Below are 14,428 nucleotides of genomic sequence, written 5' to 3'. Positions count from 1 at the left end.
CACCAAACAACTAAGTTTAACTAAAATCATTTCCAAACCCTCTTATTCCAGGGGATATTGTATTCACATAATTTAATTAAATATTACAATGAGGCTGGGGGCAACAACTCATTCCTATAACCCATCAATGAGATAGAAGTGGAGAGGTTAGCTTAAGGCCAGGGTATCTACCTGGTCAACACAGTGAGACTCTGCCTCTACAAAAAAATAGAAAAATTAGCCAGGTGTGGTGGCACATACCCAGCTACTTAGGAAGCCAAGGTAGAAGGACCACTTGAGCCCAGAAGTTCAATAGTGCAATGAGTAGACTGCACCACTGCACTCCAGCCGGGGTGGCAGAGTGAGACTTTGTCATATATATATGAATACACACACACACATATATATAATTTATACTTATATCACAGTGAAATATATGCATATATATTAAAATGAATTATTAAGTGTAAAGAGACAGTTGCTATTTCTATGAACACTTAAGTGATTGCTTTGGGAAAAAGTTGTTAAAAATTCTGTCTACCGAGGTACAACTGAGAGAACTATAAAATATACACATACTTTATGGCAATTAACTATAAAATATATCTACTGTATATACCATAAAATAAATAAAACAGTACTATGTTAATCGTACCATGAAAGGGAAACACAGTGCCACGGATGGTAAATATAGTAAAAATATTTGCCCTACAAGGTTCTGTTCTTATTCAAATTTTAAGAGAACACCACTACAAATAAGGGAATTGTCTTACTTTTTCAAAGAAAACTGAGATTCAACTCTAATAAATGTATATTCAGTGAAAGAAGCCCTGGGCTTACCTAGAAATAATGTAGGTCTACTGACTTTTTCAATAAATTGGGAAATTTCTGGATCATGTTGTCATTGCTTCTATAGTTACAAAGATAAATAAGGAGAAGGAATGGAGGGGGGTTAAGTTACTGATTGCCTATTCTATATGAATATGTTTGATGGCTATTTTTTAAAAATCAGACCTATGAGATAGGTATCATTTCCATTTAGTAGACAAGGAAGAGAGAGGTCAAATAAACTGCCAACTATCAAGTCACAGCATTTGGATAGGCCTTTATCCTAAGATCTAGATTCATCATTTCCACTGGTATTTCATGCATCTGGGCTTATCTCCAAAGTGCCCTCTCAAATATGTATCACTCGTGTCCTCAGTCAGCAATACACCACTGACTCATCCTTATCCTCCACGTCCTGTAACTAATCAATCACCAAACCCTGTCAAATCAACTGCCATCACTCTCTCTTCAGTTTGTCCCCACTATAGGGTGACCAGACGTCCAATTTTGGCGGGACAGTCCCTGCTTTTCAACAATTTGTCCCGTGACACGGGCGTTTTAAAAAAGTCCCGATTTTTGGAAAGAATGCACGAACTGGCTGAAGAACAAGAAGGGAATATACGGTTTTAGGCCACCATATGGCTATTTTGCCAGAATATGAATTTTATATTATTTTTGTTAATTTTATAATGTTAAACTGTAATAAATTATTGCTGAGAAGTGATTATCGAGAACTGCTTATCAAAGTTTGCCTTGTCCCTGCCAGCGCCGTCCTCAGCCCAGCGCCCCCGCCCCGCCCCATGTTGTCTCGCCTTACAGATGTTAGAATCTGGTCACCCTACCCCACTAGCCTTGCCTGGATTCATATTATCTTTTTGCATGAACAACTGCTTCCTATTGGCACAATTTCTTAACAGTCAGATCCAGCAACATCATTCTACAATACATTGTTCAATGTATTGCTCTCCTAGTTCTTTCCCCGTTCTGTATCTAGCACATTACTTTCCTCCACGTACATTCCTGGATCTCTTACTAATCCTTCTCAGTGTCCTTAATGGACTTTCAGCAGCCTATTTAGGAAATTTTTACTAGGCTCTTTAAGAAATACTGATGTTCTTTAGAGCCTGTGTTCATCCACTGTGTTATATAAAGGAATATCTGAGACTGGGTAATCTATAAGGAAAAAGATTTATTGGGTCCACAATTCTGCTGGCTGAGCAACAGCAGAAGCAGGAGCAGCAAACTGGGTGGGTCTCTGGTGAAGACCCCAGGCTCCTTCTATTCATGACAGAAGACAAAGAGGAGACGGCATGTGCAGAGATCACAAGGCAAGAGAGGAAGGGGAAAGGAAGAGAAAGGAAGAGGATTAGGAGAAATTCTAGGCACTAACAACCAGCTCTCTCAGGAACTAAAAGAGCAAGAACTCAACTCACTACCAAGAGAATGGTATCAACCATTCTCATGAAAGATCTGTCCCTCATAACCCAAACACCTCCCACTCAGTCCCACCTCCAACAGTGGGGATCAAATTTCAACATGAGGTTTGGAGGGGACAAATATCCAAACTGTAAGAGCCTATAACAGAATACCTGAGACTGGGTGATTTATTGAGAACAGAAATTTATTCTTTCATAGTACTGGAGGCTGGAAATTCAAGATCAAGGTGCTGGTTCCAGGATGACCGCTCTTTCCTGCATCGTCCAGAGAGGAGGAACATTGTGTCCTCATTTGGTAGAAGAGAAAACCCACCCCCACAGGGACTTAAACACCTTCCATTATGCCTCCCACCTCCCAGTCACTTTTGGTGATTAAGTTTCCAACATGTGGATTTTGGAAGAAAAAAAAAAAAAACATTCGAACTACAGCAGACCCACTCCTTGGGTCTGTTCCTATTCTATCCTCCCCCTTGGGGAATCCTATTTTTGCCTACCACTTCAACTCCATTTGTGTTTTCAACCTGTACCCCTCATATTATTTTTAAAACTTTTCTTAGTTTTATTTTATTAGTTATTTGTCTACCTAATGTCCTACAAGCACCTCAAATTGAAAAGTACGCCCTGAACTGGACTCCCATCTTCCTTCCATGCTCACAATCTCAATCCTTTTTCTGTGCGCATCCCTTATGATTCAAACGCAAACGCTGAAATCATCCTTTTCCTTTATTTGCCCTCATAATCCAATCTCAGGTCCTATAGTCTTCATGTTCTCAAACTCTACATGATCATCACACTTTTTCAGTCTGCCAGCAGTAATCTATTTTCTTGCACACGTCAGCTCTGAGACACCCTGTTTTCACTAAGCCTCCTTGCTGCAGTTAGCATGAGCTCTTTAAGCCATCTGCATCTAGCCCAGGTGCCTGGAAGAACAGTTGCTCAGTATGTTAAGCGCTTCAGTGCTGTCTCTCTTCATTTCACACTTCAGTACTCTCTATCCCATATGGCATGAATGGCAAAGACTTTGCCACTGCATACAAGGCCTTTTGTGATCTAGATCTTTTGTACATCTCTGACATCAAAGCAGAGACCCCCTTCCCCCAACAGGAATGAATAACCATTATGTACAGTTCTCCAAACAAGGCATCTTCCCATGACTCTGCCTTTGCATGTGCTTTCTCTTTGGAATCCACTTCCTATCCCCTACCTGGAAAACTCCTGCCCCTTCAAGATTCTTAGTAAAGCTTTTGCTGTCCTTCCCTCCATCGCCCACAACACACTCCCCCAGTTCTCCGTAAATAGCATCACTTTTATAATTCAGTTGAAGTACCTTCTTATACATGATGTAATACTGCACATACTGACTTGAAGAGATGCAAGGGGTGGGGGAGAACAGGGGAAAGATGAGGAGAGAGCATTCTCATAGCTCACTCAAAACATGCCTCTTCCATTTTCAGGAAACTCCATAGTTTCAGAGGCACTGGACATCTTTTGATCTTGTTATCAGTCTTCCAAGGCCCTGACCTGGTCCCCAGCTCACAGTTATCGTCTCCATCTCAACTCTAGACATCATGTAGAAATTATTAGTGACCATGCTGAGGGGTCACACAACATCCTCGAATGAGTCACAGTTCTCAGACTCCCCTTTCCTATGGCTGTATTTACTGTCACTGCTCAGAGACGCTTGACCTCTAAAATCCTATCTCCACCCCAAACATCCTATTCTATTCATCCTACACATCATACCCATTTTATCTTTGATCCCTATGCCTTTCTATTCACCTGTTTTGCCAGTGCCCTACAGCTGTAACATCTCTTTACAACCCAGCCCAAATCCCAGGGCCAATCTCTAACAATCTCTCATGACCTTGCCCTTCAGACACTTCTGCCTCATAAAACCCAACCTAGGCACAACCCACTTTTTCCCATCCTGCATTCTTGGCAGCTGAGCACTGCTTTAAAAAAAAAAAAAGGTAATTACAACTTTAGTCCCTAGTCACTGAAATCATGGCTATTTCAAATAGGCTCTCAAAGGTATTCCTCAGTCTTTTAACTTAGCTTTGTTCACTTTCCTCAATCTTTCTGGTGGTTCACTCTAAAAAAAGTGAGATAAGATCTAAGGCAAATAAGATATCAAAACAATCTTAAGGGTACTGGATATAGTATGAGAAGAAAACAAAAGGTTAAATATGGTAAGTATAATGATTTTTTCTCTAAAGCTATCTAGGTTTTAAGTGAATTATTATGGCACTAAAAAATACTGCTATCCTCTAATCTTTACAGATTTTTACTTTGGAAAATGAAGTGAAGCATGGACCATTAGTAAAAATGGTCAAATACCTTCATGTCCAAGGCACCCATCATACTTATTATCCTGTATCAATGAGACACACACAACTTTTGCTTTCATTTTATTCTGTGCAATTTAAAGTGAAAGCTAAAACATACAAACCACAGAAGCTTTAGATATAGTATAACAGTTGTAAAACAAAAACAGTAAATGATCATTTACACGCATTCCTCATCTAATTTTATATCTTGTTATACAAAGAAAGATACTATTAAAACACATAATTCTAATTCCTTATAAACTTATTGTCAAGCAGCAAGATGACAATGCATCATAGCACAACACAGGATGTTTCCTCTAAGAAGCCACAGCAGCAGTATGTGGTGAAGGTTATGCATAGAACTGACTCAGAGGGTAATGTTAAACATTCCTCATGAAACAGGTAGTACATGGACAACAACAAATGGAAAGTTTGACTTTTATTAATATAAGATAAAATGTTGCTCTTTAGGCTTTAAATTAAGAACAATAGGACACTTTAGAAACAGACAATAAAAGGTGCTTTCATTCTAGGCTCCGTAATAGAACAATATTCCACTAGTTCCTTGAGAGTCCATAAGCTTTGAGGACTGCCCACTGTCTTTTAAAGTCAACCTCAAACATAAAAGCATTTGAAGTTTCCTAGTCACAATCGATAGTTACACTGGCTTACATGTTATATTAAAGCATACTTTTTGAGGAAAAAAATGACTTTTTAAAAGTTGACTTAAAAGAATTTCAAAAATTATAGCTCATACAAGTAAAAACACATCTCTTTCAAATCGTTCACTGTCTTAAGATGCCATATTTCACGAATCCATTACTTTATATATTCCAAACTCCCAGCAAAGTAACATTTTATAATGGTTTTTAAACCTCATATCTAGAGAAATGGGTCTGCATGGCTGTGAAATGGCTATTCACCACATAAAAATGTTTCCACTATGAAAATGTCATTATAAAATGTATTAAGCAAATTGGATATTCAGCTTGATGTAAATTTTAAAACTTCACTTAACAGTACATACAAACATTTAGTGTTTTTGGCATTTAAATCAGAGCAATGTTATCAATACAGTTGATATAGGCAATTTTCAGGAAAAGTTTCAGAGGCAAAAGAAGATTTGGGAATGAATATCTGGTTGGGAAGGAAATGAAATTACCTCCACAATCCTCAATTTTAGAATTAATCCTCAAAAGATGGCATATTTGATCACCATCATTCTTTGTGAGGGTTTAGATGAGATTTGAATACTAATACTTATAATGTGTTTTTAATGGTTATAACCTTTGAAACTTTAATCATAGGATAGTGTACCTCCCACTGAGACTGAAAACACAGTTGTGTAGTTCTGGTAAGCTAGTTACAAAAAACACTACAACAGAAACACTATATACAACATGAATAATTCCTCATTAACAACTATTTCTCTTGCCTCTTAATGGCCTTAGAGATGTTTACTATGACAATTATGTGTGTTGTGGGATACTGGGGGGGAAAGTTTCAAACAAAGTATTAGTCTGTACAAGTTCATATTGGCATCAGTGATTACTCTCCCCAAGTGAGAGTTACATGGAGAATGAGGCCAGGCGTGGTGGCTCACGCTTATAATTCTAGCACTCTGGGAGGCCAAGGCAGGTGGATTGCTTGAGCTCACCGGTTCAACACCAGTCTGAGCAAGAGCAAGATCCTGTCTCTACTAAAAATACAAAAAACTGAGGCAAGAGGATCACTTGAGCCTACGAATTGGAGGTTGCTGTGAGCTATGATGACGCCATGGCACTCAGGGCAACAGCTTGACACTTTGTCTCAAAAAAGATAATTAAAAAATGAAAAACAAAACATGGAGAATGTGAGCTATTAGTATGCTTTCAGGTATATTTCTCAAGTAAGTTAAACAGAACATTTCTTAAAATTCTATAAAATACTGGGAGCCCGAGGTGAGTGGACTGCTTGAGCTCAAGAGTTCAAGACCAGCCTGAACCAGAGCGAAACCCCATCTCTACTAATAGCTGGGCATTGTGACAGGCACCTGTAGTCCCACCTACTCTGGAGGCTGAGGCAAGAAAATCACTTGAGCCCAAGAGTTTGAGATTGCTGTGAGCTGTGACGCCACAGCATTCTACCAAGGTTGACAAAGACTGTCTCAAAAAGCAACAACAAAAAAGCTATAAATTAGACATGCTTGAAGCATGAATGTCAACAAATAATGCCAACATATATACCTTCACACAGATTAATCTGTATTAATTTGGGCATGACCCTTGGGCATGACCCTTGTAGATCTGAGGGAGTTACATGAGCTATCACTCTTCAACACTGACAACAGGAAGCTCTTCAACTACTTAAAACCTTTCAGCAACTATTACCACAAAGCAGAATCTGTAGCTCAAAACATTTGACTATGAGAAAACATAATTTAAATATCCTCCAAGGACCGGAAGTTACTGTGGTATTTAGCTAGTAAGAAGCATTCAAATTAATGCTTGAAACTATGTTACTTTTGCTATGCCCTAAAGTCACATAGAAAATTGCATCTAATAAGGAAACGAAGACAGGAAGATTTCCTCCCACTCGCAGCACCTGGGAATCTTCCCCTAGCAAATACATAAAGCTAAAGGTATACTCTGTGAATTCCCTTTTAGTATCTCCACAAGGCTACAATATCAGCAAAGAGGTGTTCAACCATCAGGATCACAGTGGGACAGAACCAGTGAACTGTTAATAAACAAAACTGTAAGCATGAAGTATGAGGTATCAACATAATTATATACCATCATAAAACAGAGGTTACTCAAGTAGGTATTTTGTGATGACGAGTTCTTAAGAAAACAAAGGTGAAAAATATAAAAAGAATTTAGTTTAAGAAAGAAGTTGGCTCTCCATTTCATTCTTGTACAAAGCAGGTAACGCTGAACAAGAAAGTTCTTTAATCCATATCTCTCTTCCTTGGTAAACAGTCCAAAGTCCAGTAAAGACAAACAGAGGAACCTGTCACGAGTCCTTTTACAGTTAAGCGGGCATTGTCACCCGCTATTTGTTCTTAACATAGTACCTCTGAGGTCTTATCACTGAATTGTTGCTTGCAAAAAAGTATTTTTCTCCACAACACATGCCTTGAGCATGAAGTCCTCCCATACAAAGGGCGCAACTAATCCTACTCTAATTAATGTAGAAGACAGTGCTTAGAGTCCCCAGGTACTAGTCTAGTATCTTAAATAGGTTACCAAAAAAAACATATTTCACACAGGATAACAATTTTAACATTGTAAGAGTCAGAATTAAGTTCCTCAATAAATAACTGCTATCTTAAAAAGAAAAATAAATTTGCAAACTACTATTTTTTAATTTAACCTAAGATACCACCAACTGTTAAGATGCACCATGTACATCAGTAAGAAAAATCACCACCCATTAAACTATGACACAATGCTTTTGTATCACAGAAAATGTTTATTTTATATCTATTAAAACAGTGCTTTTAGAGTTAAAAGAGTTTTATCACATCGATATTGTGCATGTGTAAAGAAAATGTGTGAAATAAATTGGTTAAGTTATAACTGTAACTTCATATTCTGAGTCCAACTCTTGTGAATCGCTTTTCAGATCACAGGCACAGATGGCTGCGTTCTTCCACACACCACTCCCTTTGGTGTTGTCGGGAGCAGTGTTGATGCAGCATTTGTGGAAAGAGTGCTCTGCTGCTGTCTTCTGTTTAATGTCAGCGGAAAGCTTTGGATAAAACAATGCTGGATGCCTTAACGATAGTCCTGCTCGTCGCATGAAACGGTCACACCACCCTCTGGTTGCTTTAAATTTTGCGTCATCAATTCCGAGGGTTTTGGCAATTTCTCCTGCCTTCAACTGCATTGCCTGGCGTGTGACAGGCAAGCCTTTTGCATGTGTTTCACTGACAAAATGGAGCACAGCTTCATCTACTTGTGGGTATCTTCCTTTCTTAGGTCCTGTAAAGCATTTTGTTGTTGCTTTGCAAGAAAATATGGAATTGCGGTCATTTCTCCAGCGACGGATATTTGCTTCGCTAATATCAAATGTACGCCCTGCTGCTCTGTTTCCATGCTTTTCTGCGTACAAGATAACTTTTCGTTTCAATGCTGAATCATAGTGTAATCTTTTTGAAGACATTTTTAAATGTTAATTAAACCTGACGCATTTAGTACCAACAATACACACGTTGATGAAAGTGATGACACCATGACAAGCTGTAATTCACACATGCACCAAGGATGAATTACATGACTATCACCTGGTTGACAGTAATGCGATGCATCCTGATTTGAGACAAGTTAAAATGTAAAAAAAAGTACACATTTTAGTACTAATAAAATATGGTTTTTTCAAGCCTGTAATGTTTACCAGATTTGCACCATTGCAAGAAAATAAGCCCAAAAGCCAAGGAATAAATGTGTAAATAGAAAGCTAGTGAAGCAAAAGATTATTCTTAAAATGAAATTTGCAATGGTTCAATTTGGTTTTAATTCCCTTTATTTTTATATGGCTTACATGTAAATCTTTTCTGAATTGGACTTAAAATCCAAGTATAAAGGCTCACGAGTCATTTCAGTATCAAGTCACAAAAGAGAGGCTGACAACTGCCCTCGTCATTCACCGTAAATGACCATGTCTGGGGTCAGTGGCCCTCATCAGCAGGTACCCTCCTCTGTCGAGCAGATCTGATCCTGTGTGGAGAGGAGGAAGCGTCTTCTTCAGTTTCAGAGCCTGAAAGCTCATGATCTCCTTCCTGGGATCCTGTGTCTCCCACTAGTTCTCGGAGAAACTTGAATTTTGATAAAAAAAGATGCCATACAAAATACCAACCTAAACAAAGACAAAAACATTAAGACAAGTTATTATACACAATGTTACCAATTCGGAGTGTTACAGTTAATCCAGGGAGGGTATGTTATAAAACAGTATATACAGAGGGTGTCAAAAAAATGTATACACATTTTAAGCAATTTTGTTGAAAGTAAAATCCATCATTCCCCCAAAGTGTAGGAATTTCAAGTGAAATGAACATGCACAGCATGTCTAGGTACACTTAACCAGTACCAGCACCTTCAATTCAGCTTTTAAAAGTAATACACAGACAACATCTCTTAAAATGTGTGTACATTTTTTGGCACTCTCTGTATCTAATATAAAAATAAGTTTCACAGAAAATATACAGTTTTCTTTAACTATATGCTGAAAGAATAAAGCCAGAGTACCAATGTCTTAGGTTCAAGGTTTTTAAAACAGATTTAAAAATACAAACTTTTTATATCAAAGTTATTAAAAAGTATGAACTCTTAAAAAAAAAAGCACCCAAGTTTTTTTTTTTTTTTTTGCAGAGTTTTATGTTAAGTAGGTTCTTAGGTGCCCACTAATAAGGAGCAAACATCAATCACTAAAGAAATACACCAGATAAAACTCGAACTGATGATACTCAGTTGCTCTGTAATGTTCAAAGTATAAAACAAACAAGATACACCACTGTTACAAAGTTTTTATGCTAGCAGGTTTTCTTGATGTACCTACTTTAAACACTCTGGTTTCACATAGTTAGCAAAGGATCATAACATATTCTGTGAAAACAAAATTCAACCAACCTTTTAACCCCAGTGTTAATAAAACAGGCCAAGATAAATGGACACTTAGGGGAAGTTTCTAATTTTACTTAATTTTCTTACAATCTTTGGGGGAAAAAAAAAGATTAATAAACTCCTTGATACTAAACGACTTCAACCATTTAACTCATTTTTCAAGATTTTGCTTTCCTTCACTTTGAAGGCTGAGTGCTAACTGAACCAAACCACAAATATTTTTTGGTCAACCATGTGTTTGAGTGAAGTACCTAACTTCATAATATGGTTTTTTAATTAGATTCCAAAGTATCATGTTCTCTCTTCATCCAAAATTCTTTGTAAAATTGGCCCCATGAATTAGCAGGAAGAATACAGGTCAAGGCGTCCCAGCTCTGACAGAAGATTCACAAAGCTACTACAATAAATGAGAAGATATTTAAAGGGCTTACGTGCCTAGTGCTAAGTAAGCATTTTGTAAAATGCTCCACTGACTGAGCTGTGGTTATTCTTGCATAGCAGGATCTCATGTGACTTTTACTGTCTTTTTAATTATCTTTTTGAGGTATAATTCACATACCATAAAATTCAGCCTTTGAAAAGTGTACAATTTAGTGGTTTTTAGTATATTCACAAGGTGGCACAATTATCACCACTATCAAACTCCAGAATATTTTTATTAACTCCAAAATAAAACCCATAGCCATTAGCAGTCACTTCCCCTCCCCTGCTTCCCAACCCGGAACAACAAATTAGCTGTCACTGTGAACTTGCCTACTGTGATAGTATCATATAAATGTAATCATACAATATGAGCACATCATATAAATGCAATCATACAAGTGAGCACACCTTATAAATGCAATCATACAATGTGAGCACATCATATAAATGCAATCATACAATATGAGCACATCATATAAATGCAATCACACAAGTGAGCACACCTTATAAATGCAGCCATACAATCTGTAGCCTCTGTATCTGGCTTTTTACAGTTGGCCTGTGTTTCCAAGGTTTATCCACAGTGTTGCATCTGTTAGTACTTCATCCTTTTTCGTTGTTGACTAATACTCCACTGTATGGATATATCACATTCTGTTTAACCATTCACCAACTGACAGACATTTGGATAGTTTCTACTTTTTGCCTAGTATAAACAACGAAGTTTCTACTTTGGGGTTGCAATAAATACTTGTGTTCAAGTTTTTACATAGATATGTGTTTTCATTTCTCTTGGTATTTGGTATCAAGGAGTGGAATCCCTGGGTCATGTGGTAACTGTCTTCATCCACCAGTGAAATTACTACACTGTTTTCCAAAGCAGTTGCACAACTTCACATTCCCACCAGGAATATAAAAGGTTCCAATGTCTCCACATCCTCACCAAGACCTTTATTGTCTTTTTTTTTTGCAGTTTTTTTTTTGGCCAGGGCAGGTTTGAACCCACCACCTCTGGTATATGGGGCCAGCGCCCTACTCCTTTGAGCCACAGGCACTGCCCCTTGCCTGTCTTTTTAATTACGGTCATCCTAACAGGGTGATCTATCGTGCAACTTTGCATTTTCCTAATGAATAATGATGTTGAGCAGCTTTTCATGTGCTTATTTGCCATATGTCTACCTTTTTGAAGAAGTAGCTATTTATTTCCTTTGCCCATTTTTAAGTCAGATTGTCTTATTGAACTGAAAAGATCCAGCAGTTTTCTTTTGTTTGTTTTGAAGCAGAGTCTCACTATGTCGCCCTCAGTGCCATGGCGTCATTGCTCACAGCAACCTCAAACCTTTGGTCTTAAACTATTCTCTTGCCTCAGCCTCCCAAGTAGCTGGCACTACAGGCGCCTGCCACAATACCCAGCTATTTTTTTGTTGTAGTTGTCACTCTTGTCTAGCAGGCCCAGGCCAGGTTTGAACCTGCCAGCCCCGGGGTATGTGGCCGGCACCCTAACCACTGAGCTACGGGCGCCAAGCTGATCAGGCAGTGCTTTATATATTCTGGATACTAAATGCTTATCACATGTGATTTGAAGATATTTCCTCCCATGCTGTGGGGTGTCATTTATCTTTAAAATGTCCTTGGAAGCACAAAAGTTTTTAATTTTAAGGAAACCCAATTTATCATCTTTTTCTTTGGTTGTTTGTGCTTTTTTGATGTCATACCTGTGAAAGCACTTATTAATCATATAAGTCTTTTATCGACCTCTGTGAATTCTGGTGTGTGAGAGGGGTACAAATTCATTCTTCTGTGTGTAGATATCAAGTTATCCCAGAATCAGCTGTTGAAAAGCTAATTCTCTCCCATCATTACCTTATCTTGGCACCTTTGTCAAGAAGCACTTGACCATAAGTATTACAGTTTCTTTCTGAATTCTCAATCATTAGCCTAATCCCTATTTTTTTTTTTTTTTTTTTTTTTTTGCCAGGGCTGAGTTTGAACCTGCCACCTCCAGCATATGGGACTGGCACCTTACTCCTTTGAGCCACAGGTGCCACCCGCCCCTATCTTTATGCTAGTATCACACCATCTTGATCATAGTAGCTTTGTGTTAAGTTTTGACATTAGGAAATGAGTCTACCAGCTTTGTTTTTTTTAAGGTTTTTTTTAGCAAGAGTCCCTTGCACTTCCATGTGAACTTCAAAATCATTTTGTCAATTTCTACAAAAAAGGTAGTAAGAATTTTGATAGGTATTGTACTGAATCTGTAGATCAATTTAGGGACCAACATTGTTTTCTAAAATACTTCTGGGTATTTACCAAATTTTCCCCACAATGAACACACATGGGTTTGATAATCAGAAAAATAAAAAACAAATTGGTAAGTAAATCATGAATGCTCTGTAAATTTATATTTTTTAAATACTTAAATGCCATTAACTTGCCCAAAGTTGATTTCAACAGATAATAAGGAAAATTCCTCCTAACTCTTAGGTTAGTTTTGAGAATATAATCTAAAAGTTAAAAAACCTCATTTGACCAAGGTATAATGCTACACAGAGATCACAAAGGTGAATTTACCATCAGGAATTTCCACCTCAAAGACAATGGTCTTGACCTCATTAGAACCAAAGATTCCAACAGTGGTTACAGGGTATAAACTGACCACCAAGAAGAGCTAAGTGAAGTGACTGGAAGGGTTTTGACTGAAGAGATAGCATGGTGAAGGGCCTCATCTGTGGGTTCCCATCATAAAATATTGCAGTGCCCTTACAATGGTTATGAGAAAGCAAAGTCAGCACAGAAGTCTACAAAATAAGGAACTGAGGATATCTGTAGCTATCAAAGTCCTGGGATGTAACGCATTCAACTAGATTACACACTCTCTCTTCCCCAATTTTAATAAAAGGAACAAAAGAAATATTTTTAAATCACTGCCAGCAACCAAACAACATAAGGGATTTAATTTCAAGTCAAAATTCAGCATGCGGTGCCAGTAAGAGAAACTTGAGGGGTCACAGCAGCAAGTTACGGCTACCATGCCAAACTCCCCATCCCCCTCACACCCACACCAGCTGAACCACTCTGACTCCATACCACTGTAATTTTTATCCTCAAATCTAGAGATAAGCAAGCTTGAAGTGTATGCTTATTTCTCCCTATCCTGTCTGGATGGAGGCTATGTGTAGAGGGTAGCATGTGGGTAGCGACACTGTTTCCCAAAAAAAAGTAAGGTAGAGAGGCTCAGCGCCTATAGCTCAGTGGTTAGGGCATCAGCCACATACACCAGGGCCGGCAGATTTGCACCCAGCCAGGGCCAGCGGATTTGAACCGGACCCAGGTCTGCTAAACAACGACGACAACTACAACAACAACAACAAAATAGTCAGGCATTGTGGCAGGTGCCTGTGGTCCCAGCTACTTGGGAGGCTGAGACAAAAGAATCACTTAAGTGTGAGGTTGCTGTGATCTGTGACTCCACAGCGCTCTACTAACGGCGACACAATGAGATTGTCTCAAAATAATAAAAATTAAAAAATAAGGTAGAGAATTCCCCTAATATAAACATGGAGTTCATCTGCTTGGCAGCCAGAAAGAACAGCCTAGGTCTGCTAAACAACAATGACAACTACAACAACAACAAAAATGCCTGCAACAATGCCTGGCTATTTTTTTGTTGTTGTAGTTGTCATTGTTTTTTACAATGGCCAACACTTACAAATTTTCCCCACAATGAACACACAGAAGTTTGATAATCAGAAACTCCCAGAGGGTGGGAGTGCAACGAAAAGAGAGAAATTGTAGTGTTGATACTTGCAGTGGTATTCACTAAACTGAG

At 38.2% G+C, this 14,428-nt stretch overlaps 1 protein-coding gene across 1 annotated transcript in view; it reads right to left on the bottom strand.

The window, feature by feature from the left end:
• Window positions 1–8,918: 8,918 nt before the first annotated feature.
• Window positions 8,919–14,428, bottom strand: part of SMIM13 (small integral membrane protein 13) — a 29,256-nt gene continuing 23,746 nt past the window's right edge. Inside the window, exon 2 of the mRNA XM_003788305.3 lies at window positions 8,919–9,409. Within this exon, the coding sequence (XP_003788353.1) occupies window positions 9,222–9,409 (188 nt within the window). The 3' untranslated portion in view covers window positions 8,919–9,221. The remainder of the gene's footprint in view (window positions 9,410–14,428) is intronic.

This window comes from Otolemur garnettii, unplaced genomic scaffold (genome assembly GCF_000181295.1).
Source record: "Otolemur garnettii isolate 467f Iridium unplaced genomic scaffold, OtoGar3 scaffold00026, whole genome shotgun sequence".
NCBI classification, from domain to species: Eukaryota; Metazoa; Chordata; class Mammalia; order Primates; family Galagidae; genus Otolemur; species Otolemur garnettii.
Note: the sequence above shows the minus strand (reverse complement) of the source record. Positions and strands in the feature narration are given on the sequence as shown.